We start from the raw sequence: 27,251 nt of genomic DNA, 5'->3' as shown, positions 1-27,251 counted from the left end.
TCTTTTAATGGACCCTTTTTTTATGGGAACATTTTTTGCCCTTTTAGAATGTCAGCTTCCTTCTAATCAGAACTCGGAGTCATCTCAGAATAGTTTGTTCATAATGAGGCAGCCAGATTTTCTCATCTGTCAACTACAGGGTTTATGGTTTGACACCATTATTTTCCTTACTGAAGTTCTGTATCACTTATATTTTGAGTTTTCATTGCTTGGCACCTAACTATTTAAACCTATGTACGGAAACCAAAAGTAATAAAAACCAAAAACAAAAGGTAGAATTTGCCTAAATAAATAAGCTAAATTGCATTGTATATTTTATAAATAAGCATACCGTTTTCATGAGGAAAACCCAAATGGAAGAAAATCTGAGCGATGATAAACCAGAAACCACTTTGTACTATTGCTTTAAATTACCTGAATGAAACCTGAATTAAAAGTATTGTAATGAGACCTTTTTCTTTGGAGATATATATGTATTTTAAGAATAAGGATTGCTGTGAAATTTATATCTATCACCAAGAAACTAGGGAAATCCTTATATTGAAAGAGACATTTTTTGAAATTATTAATTCTTATTTGGAAATGGATGACTATATCTTTAAAACCAGAGAATTTTATTAAGCGAGTGTTTAGTATAGTCAGTGTCATAGGAGAATTATATTATTTTTACTGTAAGCATTTTAACTCAAAGATATGTTATATGTCTTTAAAATAATTTTTTTTGTTTAGTGGCTTGGTACCCCTTCATAATGCTTGTTCATATGGACACTATGAGGTAGCTGAGCTTTTAGTGAGGCATGGAGCTTCTGTCAATGTGGCGGACTTATGGAAATTTACCCCTCTACATGAAGCAGCAGCTAAAGGAAAATATGAAATCTGCAAGCTCCTTTTAAAAGTATGTAATTTTAAAAGTTGTGAAATATAAAGTAATTTATGGTTCGTATGTATATGTAAAATTACATCAAAGTAAATTATTCTGTTAAGTATCATAAGTGCTATGGAGACAGCTTCCATTTTCCATTTTAAGGGGATGTTTAAGTGTGATAGCATGATACTTACATAGCATTGAGTAGTGTCTGGAGTGCCTTACTGAACTGATTTGATTAAGTTCAGTTCATCACCATTTATCAAGGAAAGAGTTGAATCAGTTTGCATTGCTTATCTAATACTAATGGTATTAATATCAGAAAACATTTGTACAAGGAAGTAAGAAGTTTTTTGATCATTTGTTTTTTTTCTTACTGGCTCTTTTATTGTTAACAAACTCATTTCTCATTAAATTAAACATATCAAAAAAATTATTTTAATATCAGATTTTTATTAAAATATAAGATAATCTCTAAACAGAGTTGTTCATGAATTTTGGGGATATACATGAAATAATAGAAGCTAGTAATTATATGAAACTAACTCAATAATTTTGTGTTCTTTTTAAAGGATATGAAAAATGACCAAAGTATATGTAATTTTCTCTCTCTCTTTTTTTAACTAGATTAAAATTTATGCTGGTTAAGTATAAATCAAATTCTTCTCCCACCACTTTTCCATTATCAAATATGTTCTTATGAGCCTTGAGAATAAGACTGTATGTGATACTCATTTTATTATCACTAATTACTAAGAAATAGCTTTCAGGTTACTATGAATTCATTGTCTAACTTGATTCTTCCAAATTTCTCCAGTAGGCTAATGTTATTAATACATTTATACCTAAGTTCATGATAGGTGTTAAGACTTACAATGAAAAAAGATATTAAAATTACCAAACTTTCTTTGTATTGATTGCATTTAAAATTCAGTATTTTTTTCTACCTGTGTGTCTTCCTCTTCTCACTTATTTTTCATGATATCTACTGAATATTTTTATGTAATTGAAATCTTGTCAAAATTAACATTCTTAATGGAAGAGGTCATTCTTAAAAGGAAAAGACATTTCCAAATACATCTTGGAGCCTGTGAAAGTCTATCAGATGAGAAGTAAAAGGTACTCAGTACTTTACCCAATTCACCATCACCATTGATCCTGAGGCTTGGGACTTTGATTGAGAAGTAGTTAGAAAGCTGATCCAGTATATTGCTATGTAGGGAATTTGCAAAATAAAACAGGATATTGCCTCTGTTCAAAGTACATGTAGAATAGACATCTTTCCTTGGATAAGGGAAAATGAAGTTAAAAGTAAACAGAAACAAGCAAACCTTAAGAAAGATCCTACAGAAAATACAAACCCCATTTGCCTTTTTTTTGCAGCATGGAGCAGATCCAACTAAAAAGAACAGAGATGGAAATACACCTTTAGATTTGGTAAAAGAAGGAGACACAGATATTCAGGACTTACTGAGAGGAGATGCTGCCTTGTTGGATGCTGCCAAGAAGGGTTGCCTGGCAAGGGTGCAGAAACTCTGTACCCCGGAGAATATCAACTGCAGAGACACCCAGGGCAGAAACTCAACCCCTCTGCACCTGGCAGGTAAGCATCACCAGCACTTTCAAGTCTCATTGTCCTTTCTTTGATACCTAATAAGATTAACAGGAGATGAAAGAAATGCTGAGCATAAAGAGTACTATTTAGTGAAATGCTTTCAGTTAATATAATTTTATATAATGTCTTTATTTTAAAGACTCTTAATTATGTGATAACAGTATTAGCTTATAAAGCAAAAAGTATTCAGACTTTAACGTTTTTCTGATCCTTATTATTTATATACTTTTTTTTTTTTAAGCTGACATGTTTGCCTTTTTTTTCTCTTAATAGCAGGCTACAATAACCTGGAAGTAGCTGAATATCTTTTAGAGCATGGAGCAGATGTTAATGCCCAAGACAAAGGTGGTTTAATTCCTCTTCATAATGCAGCATCCTATGGGGTAAGCATGCTAAAGTTCAAGTCTAGAAACTTTGCTGCCATTTACTGCTTTATTAAATGTATACTATACATGAAGTGAGTAGTATCTAACCAATAGCATAATCTAGCACAATTATAATCTCCTCAGAGTGTTTCTAGCCTTCCCAGTTAAGCTGAACTATCTTTTGGCCAGGGACCATGCTTTTTGTAACTTTTTGGTCTTTTCAACATTATCTAGCACAATAATAGGTGCGTAATGGCTGCTGAGTTAATATTTATTGATACAGATAATAAACCTTAACTTTGCATCGAGTAGATTTTAGAAACTGTAAAAGCCAGGAGGTTCTTTTTTAGGCATGGAAATTGTGGTTGCTTATATTTATCGCCAACATTTAAAAAATATTCAAATAAATGGTTGAACTGTTAGTAGATGTGGTTTCATAGAGTTTGAATGACTAGCTAAAACCCCACAATGAAAGTCCAGAGTCATTCTCTCAAAGCACTTAAACTGTAATCATCAGCTGAAAGTAGACTAAGAGGAAGAGGAATGTATTGCACTGCCTCGATGCCATTTGTTGAAAATGACTGCCTGGAAGTCACCAAGGCCCACTTCACACCTGATGAATCACACAGGAATAAGATGCATGCTCATGTTCATCTACTTAGTACCTGCTTGACTATAAAAATCCACAGATGCCAGATTTTACATACTAGGGGTTCTCACAGTTGGAGAGGACAGTTTCTAGATTTGCCAAAGTCTGACAAACTATAAAAACTAGTCACTGTAATTTCCATATTCTCTTAACTCTCTTCTTCCTTGCCCTTTATAATGAGAATATCTTCATCTTCTCATGCCCCCTTACAAAGACCAAGAATGTTTCTCTTTTTTCTACTTCCTTCTTACCTTTCTTAAATTCAGGCCCACACAATGTTTTTACATCGTATTTGTCATTTAAAGCATTTTGTGTTGAAGCTGGGTTCTGAAACCATATGAAATTGACTTTCTCCTGGAAATATTCCAAGAGCTTAGTCCTTTTCTAGACCTTCTAGTTCAATACTTTGTTCATATATTGTATAGAACTGAGCTGTAGCTTATTTATTGCATTTGTCAGCCTTAAATTTCAGTTACTATTTTTGCCCTAGTGGTGTAGCTATTTAAAAGACTTACAAATTGTGTTTTTAGCATACTTGGGTAGTAATAGACTCCTTTATTGCTCTTTCAGATGTTTGTCAGCAAATTAAAAAAGCATGTAACTCGTTTCTCTAAGCATAAACTATAAATTCAATATAAAGAAAGTTTAAGGATACATACCATAGATAGAATTCATTTTACACACACACATAATTTTCCTTGGACTATCTAATTTTGGAAGCCTATTGAAATTAGTCTACTAAATTATATTATTCTGCCGATTTACATGGGAGTAGAATAAAGTTAATCATCAGAAACACAATTTAAATAGTCTATAACCTTATTGTAGAGTAGCTTGAAATTATTCCATGCTTTTGGGTTAACTGAACAAAAATAGCTATTCTTTTCAACATATATCTTTGAATAAAGGAGATAAATTACTGGGTTTTAAGTGACTTTGATAGTATATTATATTTAAAAATTTTTAATACTACTCAGAAAAAGTGCCTTTCTTTTTTATTTTTATTTTTTGAAATGTCTTCAAGAGAACAAAGACTGTCTTAAGGAAAATACAAAGAAACATGCCCTAATTCCCATCTTGGGATATTTCTGTCTTTCTCTTCCCCATCTCTCGTCCCATTCTCATGAAAGTCAGCTTCAAATAATTCAGTATATCACAGCTGAGCAACATCATGAGTTAGAAATTTATTCTCAACAGATAATGTGCTCCTTAGTTAATTATTAAAAGTAATCAAATATGCCAGGAAATATCCATGAAGAACCCAAATGTGCCAATTGCACAAAATTAGAGAATATTGAAGTTGAAATGGATTTCAGAAATACTTTAATGGTAACCAAACTAGCATCCCTAAATGTATTTATAAGAATAAGTTATTTTTATTCTTTTCAAAAGCCTAATCATGGAATCATTATTACCTTTCTATAATCAATTGTCTTTTTTTCTTTATGCATTTTTTTAAATTTTATTTTATTATTAGTTTCAAGTATACAGTACATTGGTTAGACATTACTACAGTTGATAAAATGATCTTCCTAATTACTCTTTCTCTCCTCTGGCTCTTCACCTAGCCATTAGGTAATGCTAACTGTATTCCCTATGCCATGCTCCCCATCCCCATGACCATCTATCAACTGCTAATTTGTATTTCTTTAACCCTTTACCCCATTCTCCCAGCCCCCAACTCCCCTCCTTTCTGGCCATCACCAGATTGTCCTCTATATTTGTGAGTCTTGTTTTTGCTTAATCAATTATCTTAAGCTTATTTTATAAGGACTTTTGGGAAGAAGCTAAAAGCTTTTGCTATACAGAACTTATTGAGAGAACCTACTCTCCTTGAAACTTTCTCCTACATTGTTTTTCATGGCCCTGCCTCTTTTTAGTTCTTCTACGTTCTTATTGCCCCTTTTGTCTGCCACTCTCCTTTCTCAAAATATCATTCTCAAGGTTTTATCCCCCTTGTGATCATCTTTCTGTATTCCTTTTCTTGTTGAGCTCATTTATCGAGTAGCTACAACTGTCAACTCAATATTCCATTTTGTCATCCCCCTTGAGTCCCTATACCCAGTGCCAAGCACTCAGTAGGTATTCAGGAAATATTTGTTTGGTGGGTGAGTAGATAAGAGAGAGTAAGTGAATAAACAAATGATGCCCTCTTATCTGTGCTCCAGCCTTTTATGTCAAACCATTTACATCATTTGATCCTTTATCTCAAAAACTATGTACCCCGAGTGAACCTTGTCTTTATTAGTTTTATTCCCTAATCTTTTGGAGCAAATTTCTTTGAAAAGGTAGTCATCCTGACTTTTCTTCTCTTTCTTCCTCTATGGGTCATTTAATTTGTCTTTCTAAAATCCATTTTTTCCCTTTTAAAATTTCTCAGATTTAGCTTTCTTTTTCGTTCTTCTCTGATTATCACAGTTCAAGATCTCATCATTGCATGCCTAGGATATTAGTTAATGTATTTGCTGCTAACATTTTCTTCACCCACTAAATCATTGGGGACATGACAGACTAATTTTTGTAAAATGTTTTGTTGTGTTACATTACTTTCCCAAAGGCTGAAGAAAGAATATTGAGAAGTTTTGAGGTGACTGTTTTAATAAACATCAGATGGAAATGGTTTAGAAGAGAAATGGAAAGATAAGAAAAGCAGTGGGTATAGAATGCTTGTTTGAAATGTTTGACAGGCAGACCATTAACAGGAGACTTGAAGTCAGGTAGTAGTTAACATTTTATGTGTTTGTTTTTAAAATAGGACTGAATGTTAGAAGACTGAATAAAATTTTTTTAATGCTCCTATGAAGAATTATAGACTACAAGGTTAAAGAATAATTGTGGAACTAATATTTTAGGGGAGACAAGGAAAGATGGGATCCAAAATACAGGGATATTAAGTAAAAGCAAGTATATGTGGTAGAGCTTTACCAGATAATCCTGTTCTTAACTCTTCACTTCCTTTTATTTTTCCTCAGCATGTGGACATAGCAGCATTATTAATAAAATACAACACGTGTGTAAATGCAACAGATAAATGGGCGTTTACTCCTCTTCATGAAGCAGCCCAAAAAGGAAGGACCCAGTTATGTGCCCTCCTCCTAGCACATGGTGCAGATCCAACTATGAAGAACCAAGAAGGCCAGACACCTTTAGATCTGGCAACAGTAAGTCCTCATTTCAAAATATTCAGAATTGCTTATTATACTTTCAGAGATGTCATTCAATTCCAGGGCTTAGCAGATTTAGCTTTAATATGCATATTTTACTTAGAATAAGAACAGATTTCCTTCTGTAATTTTTTAAATTCACTTTTTAAATATAATTTAAAGCTCTGTTATGCAAACTGAGTAGTAAGTTAATTCATTTTGCCATACTTGGAGGGAGAAGATGAATCTTAGGAAAATCACATGTCTAATCCTCAAAGAATTACATTTAATTTTACACTTTCTATATTTGGCAACTGATGTTTATGATAATTTACCTGAGGCTTTGAGGTAGTCAAAGAAAACTTAACTTCTGGGCAGTATTTTACTCTTCTGAAGATGGTAAAGAAAATTGATGTACTGTAGAAATACTTTCAAAACCAAAAATTAAGTTTTTGTGGTTAAAAATTATTTAACTACAAAATTAAACACAGTGTCATCTACCCAGAACTTTCTGAAAAGCAAGGAATTACTGTATGGTCACAATAATTTATAATTTTTTGAGGCAGAAATACATTTCCAAGCTACATTCTGTTTGATATATTTGTTGCTAAGTAACAAACGATATCAAAACAACTAATAGGTTAACCAAAAATCGAGTGGCTTACTACAATGATTTATTTATTTTTAATGTTTATTTATTTACTATTTAAACATTATTAAATATTTCTTATTTCTCACAGTTTTGTGGGCTGACTGGATTCAACTAGGTAGTTCTGCTGTTTGTGCACTTAACTTTAGCTGAGACCTCAGCTGAGGCTGCACACTAAGACAGCCTTTTCTCCTACAGGATCTCTCTACATAGTATGTTGACACTCAATTGCCCAAATGTCTTTACAGCATGGAGGGTGGTATCTTAGAAGGAAAAAGTAGAAGCTGCAAGTCCTTTAAAGCCTTGCTTAAAAGCCTCAGAACATTACTTCCTCTGCATTCTATTGATCACAGCAACTCACGGGCAACCCAGATTCCAAGGAAAGGAAATAGACACCACCTCTTGATGGCAGGAGTGGCATGCACGTACACAGAGGAAGGAATTAATGGTTAGCTTACCTTTGGAGGCTCGCTCCCACATCCTTTAACAGCAGTTATGCCTAACGAAGTAAAAAGTTCATGAATAAACTAGCCAAATTAAAGTGCTGTCCCTTTAAAATTTCACCAGATTTTAATTGTACATTAAATTAAATGTACACTAAATAACTGAACAAAAATTATTTTAGTCATTTAAGCATAAATAAAATATGGTAAACAAATATGGAAACTTCTAAAGAAAAGGTCAAAAAACAACAAATGTGCTTTTTTTAATGAAAGATAAAATATTTTTTTTTACTCCGTTCAAATCTTTATTAACTTACACATCTTTTAAATGCACATGTAATCAGTATGAACAATTGTGTGCATACTTTTTCACTTAGTGTTGAGAAAGTGTTGTCAAGAATCAACATAGTCCACATTCTTAGAGTGTTTTTTCATAGTTAATTCTTTTTATGTGTGTATGGCGAGAATATGATCTCAGCAAATTCAAGTACGTAATACAGTATTCTTAACTATAGTCACCAGGCTGTACATCAGATATTTTAAAAATGAATTTTTTTAAAGTATATAGTTTCTCCAGTTTTACTTACTGAAACTACTGAGACTCTTTGGAGCCGTGGGTCAGAAGATGAAAGAGGAAGAAATGATTTAAATAGGGGATATGAGGCATTTATTAAAGAATAAATTCACAAAGCACTTGGTCCTTAGTAAAAAACTTACCACTTTAAAATGCAGTATTTTTTGTGTTTTTTTGTATTATGATTATTTATAGGCTGACGATATCAGAGCTTTGCTGATAGATGCCATGCCCCCAGAGGCCCTACCGACCTGTTTTAAGCCTCAGGCTACTGTAGTGAGTGCCTCTCTGATCTCACCAGCATCCACCCCCTCCTGCCTGTCCGCTGCCAGCAGCATAGATAACCTCACTGGCCCTTTAGCGGAATTGGCAGTGGGAGGAGCGTCCAACACCGGGGATGGTGCAGCGGGCACAGAGAGGAAGGAAGGAGAAGGTGAGTATACCCTGGTTCTTAAGTCTTTTGTTTTTATAATTAACAGATTGACTTTTTTTCTACTGGTAATTATTGAACACCTCTCTTACAGACATCTTATCTGTAAGTTTTCATATACACAATACCTTATAAGAAATATGTCTTCATAGAAAAAGTTTCTTGGTACCTACATTGTTCTTAGGTATATCCCAGTACATCCATTTCCTACTGCAGTATCTTATTGAACTACTGAGTGAGTCTTATTCCTGAAGTTGATCAGGAAAACACTAAGATATTATTTAAGGAATGAAAACTAAAATGATAGCTGATAAATTTGGAATTTTATACCCACTGTTAAATATTTCATTAAAAGCATTAGATTGCGCTTTATAATATTAAAATTAATATAAATACTACCGATTTAATAAAAATAAACTCTGCTTTTACTTTTCGACCAAATTCAGAGATAACTGGAAGTGTTTGAATGAAATTTAGGAGTATTTTACACTGTTAATATTATCTGCATAGCCAAGAGTATCAGAGATGCATGGCTTAAAAAAATATACTGGAACTTCCTTTAGATTGGTAAACTTTTTTCTAAGAAACTTTAATTAATTTATCTGTTTTAGTTGGGGGTCTTGACATGAATATCAGCCAATTCCTAAAAAGCCTTGGTCTTGAACACCTTCGGGACATCTTTGAAACAGAACAGGTAAGCTCTCTTTTATATAGTTTAGTCTTTTTAATTAAATATTAAGAGTTATTTTTCACTCATTTCTTTTTTGCTTCTTAACTGCTGTTTTAAAACCCACAACAAATTTCTAAAGAAGACAAGGGAATCCAGTATTTTATACCTTTCCCCAAAATTGTCTAACAGATGATGGGAGTCTTTAAATTGTTATTTTGTTATATTTTTATAAGCAGTCTGGCTCTATGTTTTATTACATGTCAAAACCACCTCAAAAGAACGTTTTTGAAATCATTATTTTGTTTCCAAAAAGTGTTAGCACTTATCTCATTGCATTATTGATTGATATGACTAGACTCCACTTAAAACCAATGAGGAATTTTTATAATAACTATTTAGCAAAATTTTCATGAAGCAGTTGTCATTAAATTGGAAAGCAAAGTAATATGTGGACAATGTACCTTTTTAAAATCATCCCTTAATGAAGTTTCTGTTGTCCGGTTAGAGTCTAAAATAATGTTGAACCAAAACTTAACCATGTAGTCAAATAGACCTATCCTGTTTTTTAATACATCTTAAGTATCTGTGAAGGTCTTAATATGAAGTCATCATTAGGGTGTTTATGAATTAAGATCCTTGTTTGTCATTCTGTTCTTAAACAGGAATAATAAGTTTTTAACTTAATATCCTATGATCTTATTACCATGGTCAGTGTTAAATATTGAATAATAATTTTGCAGTGTATACAAATGTTGAATCGCTGTGTTGTCCATGTGAAACTAATGTTATATGTCAATTATGTCTCAATTAAAAATAAAGATTAAAAAGTGAGTAGGTTTCTGAGTTTAAATTGACTGTTATTGACATACATAGAATCTTAGAATAGGAAAGATCTTTAGAGATTATTAAGTCATTCTCCCAGATATAAGAATTACCTTTTTAACATCCATATAGGAAGATAACTTGTTAAATTTGGGCATGTGTAATAAAATGCATGTAATTTAAAATGTGCCATAATCTGCCCCCCACGTGTAATCCATTGATCTTATGTTTACATTTACCTTGTTTTGCACAGAAATCTAATCTCTGGTCTACATATGTGTTAGTCACGGGGCTAACAAATTACCACAAACTTGGCGGCTTAAACAATAGAAATTTATTCCCTTACAGTACTGGAGGCCTGAAGTTCAAAATCAAGGTGTCAGCAGGGCTATACTCCATACAGAGGTTCTAGAGAAGAATCTGTTCCATGCTGCTTCTAGTTTTTAGTGGTTGAGGGCCCCTTTGGCTTGTGACCACATAACTTCAGTCTCTGCTTCCATCTTCACAGTGCCTTCTCTGCATCGGCCTTCTCTTTTGTGTGCCTCTTATTGAGGACACTTGTATTGAATGTAATGCCTCCCCATCTAATCCTAGATGATCTCCTTATCTCAAGATCCTTAATTATATCTGCAAAGATATAAAAAAGTTTTGTAAATAAGGTTCTTTACAGGTTTGGGGGATTAGAACATGGACATATCTTTTTGAGGGCCGCCATTCAGCTCACTACAACATGCTGTAGCTCTTCATATATTTAAGATCTAGTCAATATGTCATGGACTTACCCTTTCAACCACTCACCCCTACAAAGTTTTTCTATTTTAAGATAAATGTATCTTCTTTTTCAATTATTCTTTTTATGGACATAGTTTCTAAATTCTTCCCTAGCCTCTTTGCCTTACGCTGATTTTTTCGTAGACTTATAGTCAGAAGTTCATTACAAACCTCAGATCTTTCTCGTATACTGTGAAGATTTTCTAATATTGTGTCTGTTTTTTTTTTAGCTAAATTTCTTTGTTGTTTATTATAGTTTGTCTTTAATGCTCTTAGTGATCAAAAGAGTTAAGTAGATCACAAATATAGGGAACAATCTGGTGACAGAGGGGAGGGGAGTTGTGGATTTGGGAGAAAGGGGTGAAGGGTTAAAGAAGTACAAATTAGTAGTTGGTAAATGGTCACGGGGATGGAGAGCACAGCATAAGGAATGTAATGGCTAGGTGGAGAGCCAGAGGAAAGAGCAATTAGGGGCATCATTTATAAACTGTAGTAATGTCTAACCAATGTACTGTATACTTGAAACTAATAATCAAATTAAATTTTAATTAAAAAAGATTATTAACAGTTAAATAATGAAAAAAAAAACAGTTAAGTGGAAATAGCAGTGAACCTTAATTAAGAAGACCTTAATTCTGATGATTTTCTCCCTTTTATGAGCTGTGTAACATTGGATAAAGCATTAAACCTGTCACCTCCCTTACCTATATAATGTAATAATACCTTCAAATGTCCAGATAGTTAAAATTCTCAGTAATACTGTACTTCTGTACCAGTTTTTAAAATACGCTTTGATGAAGCATCAGATGGGTCTTCCGTCTGGAAGTGAGGAATTTTATAGACTGTTGTAATAATTTCTTTTTCTTTTAAGCTTCACCTACCATTGATTTTCCCTCTGGTTTGGAAGTTATTTATGAGAATATCCTAAATTCTAAGAATCTTTTTCCCTTTTCGTCACTGACGGTATTACAGCTGTTTTAAAAGCATTATCCTTTGCTGTAGCCATACTCCAGCCATTATCCTTTCTTCCCAAATCATGTCTACAAACTGAAATTTCACACATCTTTTCTTGATAAAACTAAGACCCTAATTCAAATAAACAATTCCAGTTGACTACTGAAAGTTTTTCAAAGGACTTCAATTCCTACTCTTTCAGTCAGTTTACATCATAATTTTGTTTTATTTTTTTCTTTTTACCTTATATATTTAGTATTTCAATAATGGATTTCTGGTAGCATGGTTATCTCATTTTATTGATTTTAATAGTTTGGTCTTTTGACAGTTGGTTCTTTTGACAGCTTATACTGATTTCATTGCTTTCATTGTTATCTTTGTCATTGCAATTTTGTTCTGAGTAAATGGTTCCATTCACTTTTTTCTTTGCCAGAATAATTTCTATCTCTTTTTTTTTAAATCAATATGTTGACTATTCCACTTAATATATATTACCTAGTACAGTTCCTTGCCTCCAGACAAGTGACATTATCTTTCTTTCTGTTGAACTGTGTTTAACAGTCTTCTGGCCCAATCGCCAAGCAATCAAATTAATTTTTATTTTGACTGCAAGTATTACTTGACTAGCTTTCAGTTATAGAGTAATAAATTTTGTAACCCATTTCCTAACTTACCATGGAATTTTATCCTGTTAATATTCTATATCAGACTAGTAATATGTGATGATGGTCAACATATTGTGTACTGAGAGAAGGCGTGAGGATGCGTGCATTGTACTCATTTAATATATATCTGTTTAGCTGAAGCCAGAAAGTTATACTGCTTCCTGAGATGCTTTGACACATAATATTTTATTGCTTCTGTTCCTATTCATGGTTACTTCTCTCTCAGTGGAATGAGGAATGCAGTTATTTATTTCTGGTCCCAGGAAAACTCTTCAGAGTATCATAGTCTCACCTCTTCAGTTATTCTCTCAGAAGTCTCTAACTAACTTGACTTGTTTGACATATATACTTTGCCAAGTTCCTTATTAAATAATAAATACCTGTGTCCTTTACACTTAATTGAATATAGTACTAGTGTCACTTTGGCCCTTCATTTTTAATGTAGCTTCCTAACTAGAACAGTTTCTGTGGGAAAGACCAATTTGATTTACATTGCAATTCCTGGAACATAAATACTATGACATGAAAGACTCCTTGTGGACATATTTATGGTAAACCTACATATTTTCATGAAAAGTGACCATATAAATTTTTATTTCAGATTTTTAAAGACAAAATCATGGACTCAAGTAAATTCATTGTGAACATAGCTATAAAGTTAGTTCTAATAACTATTACTCTGGCTATCAACCTTTTAAGCCCAAATAAAAGGCCTTTTTCATTAAAACTCATTTTTCTCTCTCCACCCATAGGTAAAATGAACAAATCTGAGAAACAAGAGTTAGCCCTTCTTGAATTAAAATTCTTGAAATGTCATTTGCTTTATGTGCAAGATTTAGCTGATAACATGAATAATTTTTACTTAAAAGATTATAATTTGATTTTAATGTGTGCTGAGTATAAATAACTTGCCCAACAAATTTGTCATTTCCTGGATATAACTAAGTTAAGATTTTTTTAAATGAATTAAAGATACTTTTTAGAAAAATATTTCTAACAGTATAAAAGCCTGGAATCTTGGAGCAATATGTCTAAAATATAACTAACCTGCTCCACTTCCAGTATTTCATTTCTTTTATTGATACAATAATTTCATAATCACCCAGCTTCAGAGTTTTAGAATAATTTTTACACCCATTCCTTTATTCCCCCTTGACCATTTCTGTTTACAAGGCCCTGTCATCTCTCCCTTTGAGTTGCTTTCTCTGATTCATTCCTTCCACTCCACTCCATCTTTATCTTGTTCACAGTCGCTTTCCCTTCCAAAACTGCCTTTTATAATGCCACTGTTTGCATTATGTTGTGTCTCCTAAAGTACAACTTCGATTGTGTTACTCTACTGAAAAGTCTTCCTCGGACCTTTTAGATAGTATCTTAATATATAAAGCCCATTAAGATCTGCTCTTAGCCTACTGCTCTGTCTATCCCTTCCTTTATTTATTTCTTTATAAACATCATCCTGTAACCTTTTTAAACATCAATACTCACAGTCTCTAAAATGTTCTGTATTCTCTTACTTGATTTTTCTTTTGCATATGCTATTCCTTTTGTCTTAAGCACCCTTCCCTCCGTCCTCTGCCTGATTAGCTCCTACTTCTTAGCTAAATTATTACCTTCTTCTAAGAACCTTTCCTGACCCCTTTCCTGTTCCTTCCCAGCCCTACTTATAGCCTCTACCAAGTATGTAACCTTCCCAAGAGTTCCCACAGGGATTCTTCCGAAACATTTACCAGCCTTTACCACGTTTTTGTGTTTACTTTTTTTTTATTTCCTTGCTATAGGAAATACATGAACTTTGGTGGTAGTACTCTGTTCGTTTCCTGGCCCCACACCCTTACTGTTATTTTGTACCAGTTATTTAACCTTCTGAGCTATACTGGGTTGTTTTAGAATGAAAAATGTTTAATTAGTTATTTTTTTGGAACTATCTAGCATTTAGAAAGTAGTCATTAAACATGTATGAATGAATGAACAGTCATAAATCTGAAATCCTTAGCTTACCATTTAAGGTTTTCCAGTGGCCACTGCCTGATAGATACGGAACTAGGTGGGTACCATGTAAGCCAAAGAAACTAATTTAATGCTTAGTTATGTTAGCTTTCTAGTCATCCCTTTTAAGAAATACAAGCAAGGGAAAGATAGAAACGTCAATACATTTCAGTCATCTGTGTGTGATTTTTATGACTTCTCTGAGCCTAAGTTTCCGCAAAGGGACATTAATAGTACTTCATGGGTTATAGTGAGGATTAAATGAGGTATTCATTTTATGCTTGGAGCTATATAATGAACAAATATATTACGTTCACCGTTTCTTCTTTAGAACCGTGTAGAGAATACCATGCTTTGCTGGCCTGGTTTCTGCTGCTTCCAGATATGCACTGTATGTATCAGTTCAGGAAAGCTTAAGGATTCTTTGAATTAAAGGTACTACAAGATAAGAGATTCTATTTTTATGTCAACCCTTATTTGAACTGAGGTTTAGAATATACAGAAGGAAAATAATGCGATAGTGATAATGTGGTAAACCCTGTGCATGGTTTCCAAATTAAAGTCACATCTAACTAAAAATGTAAAGGCTCCTATTATGTTGTGAACTATTCTCTCTCAAAGATATATATTTCAGAACTGTTGCTTTTTAAAAGCTCTGCTGAAAACTTCCTTTGGATGATTGGAAATGAATTGCCCATTTTGTGCAATGGAGCAATTATTTCTTAAATGGCCATTTAGGAGCAATATAGTAAATTATTTCCAAAGACTGAGTGATGGATGTGCTGAGATGATCAGACTCAATATATAATATTTCATTCTGACAATAAAAATCAGCAGCGCTCCAGGCCTAATTTGTCAGTTTTTAAAAATGTGCAAGTGTAAAGGTAGAGAAGCTATGGATAGATAAAAATATCTCATTTGAATTGGAAAAGGGGTATCTGTAAAAGGATTCCTCAGTTTCCCAAGGAAAAAGAAAATCAAAGGCTAATCTTATGAAGTAGTATTTGGATTGTCACAGGGTCAGCTTCTGAGCTAGAAAATTATACGTTCAGCCCTCAAGAAATGTGGTGGGTCACCCACGATTTCATTCTGTGCATTCAGAATACTGCCACTGGGTGGCAGTGGAGTCACAGTTACTTTTAGTCAACAAAAGAGGTAATTTTGAGTCATGGTGATAGCTAACTAATCATCTCTGTCTACAGGGGATGAATAATCAAAAACTAAAACGCACTGTTTTGTACAAAAATAGAATATATGATAGGCTTGAAGAACTGTTAAATCTGAGAATTTATAAGAGAAATTAAAATCCATCTACTCTCTTCTCCAAATTGGAATTCTTTGTATGGCTTCTATATAAAATGGTCTGTAATCTAACTAAATACTTATAATAGAAATCTCATTACTTTCTAAGGCAGTTTTTCCATGCTTGACTATATCTTTGCTCTGGGAAGTTCCTCCTCATTATTATAAAAATCCTCCTTACCTAAAATTGCTTACTCCTTTTGCTACATTCTGTTTCATTGTGTTAAACACCTCTCTCTTTCCCCTACCATTCAACTTTGCTACCTGCTGAATACTAGGATATGGTATTTCCCCACTCGCAAACTACTGGTTGTTCCCTTTTATATCTTGAGGCAAGCAAAAGGTGGTAGAATTAAATAATCAAAAGGAAATTTAGCAATGATCATTTTACATTTCTATAGCATTGTTTCTCCCATTTTAATTCTCCATTGACTAAAAGCAAATTGAGGAGTATTTAAAGTGAGCAAAAAGCTAATAAAATTATCAAGACAACTTTAAGATGGTAAGTTTCTGCTTATCATGGAAATGAAAGAATGATTTTAATTTGAGTGGATATATAGCATTGAAGACAAATAGAAGCATTTTCATTATCTGAGGAACTGTTAAAGATTTAGCAATGAATTTTGTTTCACTTTTCAGATTACGCTAGATGTATTGGCTGATATGGGTCATGAAGAGTTGAAAGAAATAGGCATCAATGCATACGGACACCGCCATAAACTAATCAAAGGAGTAGAAAGACTCCTAGGTGGACAACAAGGTAAGCTATTCAGAAACAATAAGTTTCAGAAATTAGTGGTACAAGATAAGTGTCAGGGCTGGCATCTGAACTCAGGTGGTCCGACCCCAGAGCTTGTGCACTCACTGGATGTAGCACCTCCTGCCTTCCCCATCTCAGTTATTGGCATTGCTCTCCCTCTGATTGCTCCAGCTAGAAATTTGAGTCATTCTTGCCTCTCTCCCGACAGTTTATGCCCTAAATATCTCTGGAATTTACGCTTCTGCCCTTTTCTGCTGCTCTCACCTAATCCAAGTCACCATCATTTTTCTCCTGGAATCTCACAACCACTTTCCAGCTTATCTCTGAACTTCACCTTTGCTTCCCCTCCAGTACCTTCCCTCCACTGTAACCAGAGACTCCTTTCAATATGACCAAATGATCATATCATTTCGTTGCTTAAAACCCTTCGATAGAATCCTGTTGCTTTTAGGATAAAATCAGACATTCATAACATGGCTTTTCATAATCTGACCTTTCTCTCTTACTTCATCTTGAACCTTTTTCCCTCCCTTAGAACTATCAGCCTTAGTCTTTTTCCATCATACTTTGCTGTTACAAGCCTCCTATCTTTCTCCTTTGTTTGCCTCCATGTTTATCATTTCTCTCTTTGTTAGAAGTGCATCCACTATGAGAAAGCAAGAAGAGAGAAAAGAAACATCTTGAATTAGTCAAACGAAGCTAATAAAATTACAAGAGTGACATGAAACTAAAGGTTAGGAAGTTTTGAGCTGGAGTCTTGCTTACTTATCTGTATTAAATGAACAAAGATAGTGAAATTAACAAGAATAATGTATTTTAAACTTATTGTAAGGGACCATTTGAAACCATCTCACAGTTTTCAGAAAAGGATACTTCTTATATTTTAGATCCAACTACATTATAATTACAGTGTGCTTCTTTTTTGTATCAACCGTAGCTTCATATCTGTTCATGATTTAATTTAGTTCAACAATTAATTGTTGAGCCTTGCTGTATGTATAAGGAACTCTGTAAGAACAGATAAAATTGATCCCCAAGCACATCTCCATTACTTCCCATGACTTTGGATGTACTTGTTTAATATAACCTTATATATTAAGTTCCAACTTCAAATAGTTTAGACTTGTTCCAAAAATCAATTCTTTATGACAAAGTTTTTCCTAAGATAGAGCTTGAACGGTAAGACTTATGTTAACTATGTTAATTTTTCTTTCCTGCAGGCACCAACCCTTATTTGACTTTTCACTGTGTTAATCAGGGAACTATTTTGCTAGATCTTGCTCCAGAGGACAAGGAATATCAGTCAGTAGAAGAGGAGGTAATATACATCAAAATTTTTAGTTATCAAAAAAAATTTTTTTTTAGTTATCATTTCCTGAAATCTGTGGTTAAACCTGTTTTTCCAAGAGAGGTAAGCTTGTCTTACTTTTACTTACGGTCACTTGCCTATCTATTATCCTATCGCATAACCATTGTGGAGGAATATTGCCAAATTTAAAGTAGGACTATGAATTAGAACTGTGCCACATGGTTTTCATATCATAAGCCTAAGGTTTCCAATGGATGATTTAGATCTCTTTTTGTTCTGGAGACTTTCTTGAAACTCATTTAAGTAAGGACCCTATTAGAACAATATTTCTTTTTATATTATTCAAATGCTATCTAAGAATAATATGGAATGAGACTCTTGCCTCACGATTATAGAATTTCATGCCTAATTTTCATGTATGTTTGGGAAATTTGAGTCATTCTTCCCTTTCCTCTCTGAGTCACCTTTCATCTCTCTAGTCACGATGATTTTAAAGCACCATAGGAAGGCAATTTGTATGAACCTCCTGGTAGACAGAAGCCATACAGATTCCTTCTCTACCGATGGCTTCTGCCTCACTTCTGAAACATAATAAACAGAGTGCCTACTGGTATTATTTTGCATAGCAAGGAATGCCTACGTTTTTTGTTTATTTCTGCTTTTTAATTAATGCTCATATCATTGTCATTCTGGGAACTTAGGACAATTACCTTAAGGTAGTATCTTAGCTCATAGCCAGTTTTTCAGGAAACCATCATGTCTTCTGGTGTGTTATTGCCTAATCGTCTCCTAGTAGTTAGCAGATTCTGATAATAATGTCAAAATGTGATGAATAACTTCATGTATGGAATGGTGAATTAGAGAATTAACTCTGAGTCAATTTTATGAGAAATTTAGATCTTTAAAACATTTTACTTTTTCATAATAATTTGTTTTAATTTGGAAAGTAGAAGAAGGATGAGCAGTATTCAGAAGGAAGTTATTCCATGTAGTAATATGTTATATTCAACTACCCCTGATCTGTGTAGATACACTTTGAGATCCCAAATTGAAGAGATAATATGGAATATTTCATCTAAGGAGCAGAAGTTTATTGATTATGAGAAATTCTTTGCATTTATTTTTAGCATTTGTCCAGTAGGGTATTAATTGAATATGAGAAGTTTTAGTTTGATGTAATCACAACGCTGCTTCCCTTCTCAGTAACATAAAATAGTAATGTAGATAACTTCATGTGATATTTTATGTTTCCTCATTGTTTTTAAAGAAAAAGTCATCCAAAGCTTTTATTAAGAAATAAAAATAAAATGCAGAATTTAAATGTTTATGTTTATGACTATATTCTCACCAGAAATTCTTATCTACTAAACTTGTTGATCAATTTATAGTGAACGCCTATTTATTTATAAGTGCTAAATCTTAGACTTATCAGTGAAACAATGTAATAGATTTGAAATGTTGAAAACAAATAAAGAAGTGTCTTTAAATTTATACACCAGCATGTTTTCAGAAAGTTTATTATTTTGTTTCTTGCAGATGCAAAGTACAATTCGAGAACACAGAGATGGTGGTAATGCTGGTGGCATCTTTAACAGATACAACGTCATTCGAGTAAGTTTTTAAAATTTCAAGGTAAAAATTAGATTACAAAGCTTGCCCGAAAATCAGATATCGACAATGAAAAAAATTTTGCCTGAAAATCAAATATCGACAATGAAAAACTCAAGGATAGTCAGTTACCTGTTGCCCTGCAATCAGGTGTCACCCTCATCACTATAATTAATCTCTAACCCCTCAAGACCATACTTCACTCGAAACAGAGACACCCAGGTAACACCAAAGCTGCAAACAGAAGACTAGCTCAGCTCGTATTGGTGATGCAAATACAGTGATAAAACTCCCAGCTCATCCACAAATTCGGACCATAGCTGAAAGTAATTTTTGTTATCACCATTTCAAAGTAACATTAAAGGCCTGGATTTTTCCAATCTGATTGAGTCAGTGGTTATATCAGAATGCATATATCTCCTAATCTCAGTATCTTAATTTATGATATGGGATAGATGACTGCTATATGCGTTTTTCAAAGGGATACCACGAAGATGAATAAAATCTGTTAAGAACTAGTTTAACTCTTTGGGTAAAGAGACCTGTGGAAATGACACCAGTGCACATCAGAATTACACAGGGAACTTTTTGAAAAATACAGATTTACAGGCCCCTATATCCTAAAATTCAGCAACTCTGGGGAGGAATCTAGGAATAACCTATTTTTTTTTAACTCCTTGGGCGACTCTGAAGTAGAGCCAGGTCTGGTGCAGAATAACAAGCAGAAACCGTAACTGAAAAATTATGTCACTGAAAGCCAGAGTATGAACTGAATTATCCTGACCTGGCAACTTTATCAGTTTTAAATAATGCCTTAAACAAACAGAACAAAAATTGGACCTTCCTAAAGGAAAGCAGCATACCTTTCATTTTAAATCATAAACTGCAAATTAACATACATTTCACTAAATTGCTTCTTTCTTCCTCATCCTTAAAGATTCAAAAAGTTGTCAACAAAAAGTTGAGGGAACGATTCTGTCACAGACAAAAGGAAGTGTCTGAGGAGAATCATAACCATCACAATGAGCGCATGTTATTTCATGGTGAGTGTCATGACAGTGATTGTAGACACCTCAGGGCTTTCACAAAGTCCAACAAAATTAAAAGCCTGTATTTTTGACTATATTAGTGTTGTGTTAAAAATGGTTCATTTTTCCAAATAATTACATGTTAATACCAGCTTTTAATGCATTACATTCTCGTACAGGGTTTCTAAGGCATGTACAATGAAAACAACTTATCAGAAATTGTTTCAGAACTTAAATTGCAAGTTGAGCCATCTAAAGAATGAAATAGTTTATTGTAGTTTATCAGATTATCTCTGCTTGTTTAAAGATTGGGTATAAAATAATCTGTATTTTCAAAGCCACATTGTACTTTGCTCTCTAAAATCTCATGCCATCTGCAAAATCCATGTAACATCTTTGCTTGGTGAGTACTGTGGGTCCTTGATAAGATTCTAGTACATGATAATAATTTTGTAATAGACATCTTATAAAATTAACTTCAGTTATGTATTAATTACTTGATATTAATCTGCCAAGTGCAAATAATATAAAGCTAATCAAGATTCTGGAAAAATGTTCACAAACTAATCTATCTTTATATTTTTAGGTTCTCCTTTCATTAATGCCATTATTCATAAGGGATTTGATGAGAGACATGCATACATCGGAGGAATGTTTGGTGCTGGGATTTATTTTGCTGAAAACTCCTCTAAAAGCAACCAGTATGTTTATGGAATTGGCGGAGGAACGGGCTGCCCCACACACAAAGACCGGTCATGTTATATATGTCACCGGTGAGCATCTTACCTTTCGTGTAACAGTTGCTATCCCAAGTTCATAAACCACATTTGCTTTTCAGGCTGTGCAGAAGTCACCGGTTATCTTCATTCTTAATCCTAATAAGTCAGACAGGTTGGGGATTGGGTGGGAATAGCTGATCGGCCTTTGCTCTAATAAGAGCAATGACAGCAGAGCTGATAGTAGTAGCAATAAAAACCTGATATATGTCAACCAGTCATAGGTGACATTGAAACTCCCTCCATCTTGGCTTTTTTCTCTGGGCTTTACTTTTCTTGCTTCAGAAACAGAACAAGAAAAGGATAAGAATTATTTCTTCAGAACAAGCACTTCTAGGTGCAGTCACTTGGAACTAAGACACAACTTCTATAAACAAGTAGAATCTTTAATGTGCTACTGATGTTGCTAGTGATGTTTTAAGGCAAGATGTATAATTGACCTTCAAAAGTCCAACTTTCAGAATAATAACTTTGGAGTCAATAAACAAATGAATATTAGCTTTTAAAATAAGATTTTAAATCTCAGAAGTTGAAGAGAATAATACTATAGTCTCTCTGTGAAGTCAGTGAAAAAAATATTCTCTTCTCTATTCCCTTCCCTGCCAATACAAAGATTGAAGTTTATTACATCTCTCTTTAAAGTAACTAGATGTGTTATTTTTGCAAAGTCAGGTTAATAAGAGATCTTGTAATTCAGTTAAAACCTTAAAAAGACCCATATAACCTTGAAATTCATTATAGTTGTTGACCTTAAAACTTATCTCTCTCAGTTACATTGTGGAACAAATTCAGCAGTTCTAAGATGGATGCCATATGTCCAGAAGGAAATTTTCCGTTAAGGCTGCCGTGATTAGTAATACAGAGAAATTCCCAAGCATATGTAACATACAAAAGTTTCTTGGCAAGTACAGTCCCAGAGAAGCAGGAATAAGGGCACAGAAAGAGACTGAGGGGCCTCGAACATCTGGCCACAGTTTCGGAACAAGTGCAGTTGGTTGCTCAGTCATGGGACATCTTTAGGGAAGCCATATGAATTACTACATTCTCAAGAGAGATGAATTTACTACCTGGCTCCTGTCTTGCACTTGTTAGCATTTACCCCACAGGGCATTGGTGCCCCACCCCCCACACCCCTCACCCCAACTTATTTTGGGCTGCAGAATGCAGCACAGTGCACAGTATAAGCTGGTGAGGAGGCAGGAGCCAGTACTTTCCACCTGCCCATTGCAGCCTGCAGCCTCAGGGGCTGCTGGGCAGATCCTGCTGCTTCTCCTGCCTCCAGCAACAACAGAGAAGCCCTGGGGCAAGAAGCAGAAGGCAGGAGATGAGGCCTGTACTGTCGGTCTTTTTGTGGCATATGGACCTGAACCGGCCATGACAGTGGTCTCAGTCAGCTGAATGGGCAGAGGTCATTGATACTATAGTGCTGCCACAATGAGGGGATGGAGCTCAAAAAGCTCCCTCTTATGTAGATCAAAACCCTTACCTCGGGGACCAACAGAAGAATGCAGTTGAGCCAGCATCTCAAAGGATAGATCACACTAAAAAAGCCAGCTCAGGCAGGACCTATTTACACTGGGTGTGGCATAATTTTTAATTGGTTCAAAATAATATCTCTGACTAGTCACAATGCAAGGATCAAATTCCATACTGAAACTGTGTGAATAATAACTGTTTACATTCAACAGTGTGACTAATCTTACTGTTTAGTTAGAATGTTTATTATTTATATTAAGGGTTGGCAAACTTTCTTTATAATATACTTTCTTTCCTATCAACCTTTCTTCTCTATAATATTTAACATCTGCCCTATTCATATTTTACCCAGGTAGTATAATTTCCACTCATAAATTTAAGCAAGTATTGCTGTATATGATCTACTTATTATTTATCTTATCCCAATTTTTACTCCTTCTTAATGAATAAATCCGAATCATAATATCATAGGAGCTGCTGCCATTTGCTCATTTTCTTCACTTCATTTCTATCCTGTACAAGAACTCAGTTTTTAGTGTTCTTTCTTCATCCGTCAAAACTTGCCCGGATAGCTATTGTGATTGATTCCTAAACCACACCAAAACTACTTGAAACTTTAAGTATAACTGTTGAGCCTGCTGTTTATAGTAAAGCAATATATCAAATCTCATCCCATTTCTATTCATAAATATGAAAATGACATTTAAATGAGCTCACCTTGTATTAAATATTTTTTAAATCAAAGAACCTAACAGTTATGTCAGTCCAAGATTTAAAGTGTCCCTCACAGCATTGCTTTCCTCTTTTTTTTAGACAAATGCTTTTCTGTAGAGTGACCCTAGGAAAATCCTTTCTGCAATTCAGCACCATGAAAATGGCTCATGCCCCTCCGGGACATCACTCAGTTATTGGGAGACCAAGTGTGAATGGGCTGGCATATGCTGAATATGTCATCTACAGAGGAGAACAGGTATGTTACTTACTCATCAGATGAGCATAACAAAGTTACTAAACATGTTAATACAGAATATGGAGACCACATAAAAGTTAAAGAAAACTATTTAGTAAAGTATCTATACCACATAGTCTGAAACCATTGGTTGCTTTAGTTCAAAATGAAGATATCAAAATTATTTGACATCCACTTCACACACAGAATCCATCAGTTTTCTGTCAGCCAAGTAACGCAGTATGAACATGAGGGTGACTGAGAAATAAAAGCGTGGAGTCTCATGCTGTCCTTCAGGCCTGCTATTCTAAATTAATGTTTTGTATCCTTCCTGCCCAGCATGGCAGTGGAGAGCTAAGAGCAGCTCCTATTGAATGGATCTTCATGGATGTACTTGTCACTGGTTGGTCACATGAGTTGAATCTCTTACAGGTGCTCCTCAACTTAGAGGGTGGTAACGTCCCATTAAACCCATCATAAATTGGAAATTTCATAAGTTGAAAATACATTTAATACATCTAACCTACCGAACATCACAGCTTAGCCTAGCCTGTCTTAAACATGCTCAGAACACTTAACATTAGCAAAATCATCTAGCACAAATCCTGGTTTATAATAAAGTATTGAATGTGTCATGTAACTTATTGAACACTGTACTGAAAGTGAGAAACCAAATGGTTGCATAGGTACTTACCATTACCGTACACAGCTGAAATTACACTGGCACCCAGATGAGTGTTTTGTGGATGTGATGGGGTGCAAAACCGCAATATCCCAAAAACCCTGGTGCACAGTTCACTGTGGAGTATTGGTTGTTTACGCTCGTGACCGTAACTGGGAGCTGAGCCTTACTGCCACTGCCCAGCATGTCAGTCTAACCATCATAAGTCAGGAACCATCTATACTTCTGATCATGGTAGTTACATAGGATCATAGCTTTCTGAGCCTTAAAGTTACAGTACATTAAATTCTACCATCTGCTTGTGATTCCAAAATAAAATTGTGAACAAGCAGGAAAACTTTCTATCATTGTCAACTCAGTCCTTAACTTTCACAGTTCTGCTAAATGCCTACCAATTTGTCTAAAAACAAAAATCAATTTGTCTGAACTTAATTGAATTTCAAGTGGATACCTTAACTTCATTGATGGAGAAGAGGGAAAAAAGGAGAAAGAAGAAATTAAATACAAATAACCTATGAAAACAATATTTTATTATATGCCATTAATCTTATTGTAGAGGGAAGAATTACAAACAAATCCTGAACTCCACTTAGTAGATCTATTCATTGTGGTTGTGTGCGCAAAGTGGTGAAACTCTTTTAGGTAAATTATATGACTGAGCAAATGAGTAAATGTGTTGATTTTGAGAGCTAGCATTCTCATTGTTGAAGAAGAGACACACAGATATGGAATGGGGGAAGGTAAGAATGACTCTGTAGGGATGGACTGAAATTGGAGGTATTGATATGAACTCGTTTCCAATACATGTATGTATGTGTGTACACATGTAAGTATATGCATGTTTAGGTTCGTGTGTAAGAGTACTCTAGGCATTTGTGTGTGTATGAGTATATATGTGCATGTATTTCTTAGCACTGCCGGCTGAGAGCAAAGAAACGCCAATAGCAAATGAGCACACCTAGAGCTCAGATCTTGGTCTCTAAAACCATTCCCCACTAAAAGAATCCCAGGCTTTGGAAAACAGCTAATTCCAGGGCTGAAGCAGAATAAGAACAAGATGAGCTTGGAACAGCAGGTATGCCACAAACTAATTAAATGCTCCAAAAAAAAAAAAAAATCAATAAATAAAGGTTGGGGCCATGCCACAAGGACACAGAGCAAGCTTGAAGAGGCTCGCACTGGCCACATCTGGGACAATTTGAACACCAAATAAGTACAGTAATAAATTTTACACCCTTGGAAAAAGTAGGAATTCATGATTCTATGCTGATAAATAGATAAGTGAAGGGGAAAGTAGGCTTTGCTTGTAGCAGACAGCCAAGGGCAGATGGCAGATGTGGAGGGAGCACTGGATTTGGAAAATCATCGTCTTGTAGCCATTGTGGTAAAGATTAGATCAGTCAAGATTCATCAATAGATGTTAAATATAGAGGACAGTTTTGATAAGGAAAAAAATATTTTTATGGTCCTTTTATTCGTAACACTGGAGGGAAAAAAATCACACTAATTATACATTGGAGAAAGGGGTCTCTACCTTGACTAGGTGATCAAAATTAACATCACCAATGAAGGATAGACATAGCATGTGCCTCCAGGTGTGATGTTCTGAGACAGGTACATCATCATTCGTGCAATATTCCAGCCAAGAATGCATAACCTCAGTCTAATCAAAATGAGGCATGTTGTACTAATTAAAAATGTGGGAAGATTGGATTCAATAATGTCAATGCTATAAAAGACAGAGAAAGGCTTTGAAAACTTGCCAGATTAAATGAAACTCAAGAGATAAGACAGCTAACTTAAGGTCCTGCTCCTAAATTAGATCTGATGGTGGAAGAGAAAGGACATTATTCAGCTGACAAAATTGGAATGCGAATGGTAGGCAGATAAAAGTATTCTATCATTACAAAATTACAAGGTTGATCCTGTGCTTATGTAAGAGAATATCCTTATTCTTAGGAAATAAGTACTGGCATATTTAGGGATAAGGAACCATGATGATGTATATAACTTACAGATGGTTCAGGAAAAAAATATCTGTCCATCTTTCTGTCTGTCTGCCTAGTATATACAGAGGTAAGGGGAAATGCACATGATAAAGCAAATGAGATAAAACCTTGACGGTAGGTGGATATGAGTATAGGGTATACAGGTGTTTGGGGTACCATTTTAAATTTTGCAACTTAATGTGTAAACTTGCAGTTGTTTCCAAATAAGTTTTAAAACTACCAAAGAATAAATTTGTCAAATTTTTATATTTAAATTAGAAACTCCAGACTTCTAAAGAAAATGCTTTCACTTTGGGTCAGTAATTCCACTTTTAGAAATTTATATTAATATAATCAGTGATAGTCGCAAAACAAACCTGTAAGGATGTTCATCACTGTCTTGATTATGATAATGAAAAACTTAAACTACCTAAAAAATGATTTAATATTCAACCAAAAAGTGATTTAATAAATGTTAATATATTTACATGCCTATGATTTTAAAAATGCATTTCCATAATATTAAACAGTCAAACAAAACATGAGTAGTTATATCTGGGTATTGAGATTATAAGTAATTTCAGTTTTCTTTACCATATACTTTTCAGTATTTTGTAATTTATCTATGGTAAATATAATTTCTTTCATAGTTGGGTGACTTTTAAAAATTGTCTCCAAACCGTTGTCTCTATGTTATTGGTGACTCAACACACCCACCCTTCTTCCTTCCAGCACAATGGGTTACATCATCATCTGTGAATTTTAAATC

General features: G+C 34.2%; 1 protein-coding gene across 1 annotated transcript in view; it reads left to right on the top strand.

The window, feature by feature from the left end:
- TNKS (tankyrase) overlaps positions 1-27,251 on the top strand; it is a 180,459-nt gene that overhangs the window by 149,374 nt on the left and 3,834 nt on the right. Inside the window, exons 15-26 of the mRNA XM_006916343.3 lie at positions 730-895; positions 2,249-2,468; positions 2,754-2,863; positions 6,467-6,655; positions 8,499-8,736; positions 9,345-9,427; positions 16,546-16,666; positions 17,887-17,984; positions 19,512-19,586; positions 20,521-20,626; positions 21,198-21,384; positions 23,677-23,833. Of these exons, the coding sequence (XP_006916405.1) occupies positions 730-895; positions 2,249-2,468; positions 2,754-2,863; positions 6,467-6,655; positions 8,499-8,736; positions 9,345-9,427; positions 16,546-16,666; positions 17,887-17,984; positions 19,512-19,586; positions 20,521-20,626; positions 21,198-21,384; positions 23,677-23,833 (1,750 nt within the window). The remainder of the gene's footprint in view (positions 1-729; positions 896-2,248; positions 2,469-2,753; positions 2,864-6,466; positions 6,656-8,498; positions 8,737-9,344; positions 9,428-16,545; positions 16,667-17,886; positions 17,985-19,511; positions 19,587-20,520; positions 20,627-21,197; positions 21,385-23,676; positions 23,834-27,251) is intronic.

The sequence above is a fragment of the Pteropus alecto genome, unplaced genomic scaffold (assembly GCF_000325575.1).
Source record: "Pteropus alecto unplaced genomic scaffold, ASM32557v1 scaffold24, whole genome shotgun sequence".
Classification (NCBI taxonomy): Eukaryota; Metazoa; Chordata; class Mammalia; order Chiroptera; family Pteropodidae; genus Pteropus; species Pteropus alecto.
The sequence above is the reverse complement of the archived record's forward strand: the minus strand, read 5'-3'. Positions and strand labels throughout refer to the sequence as shown.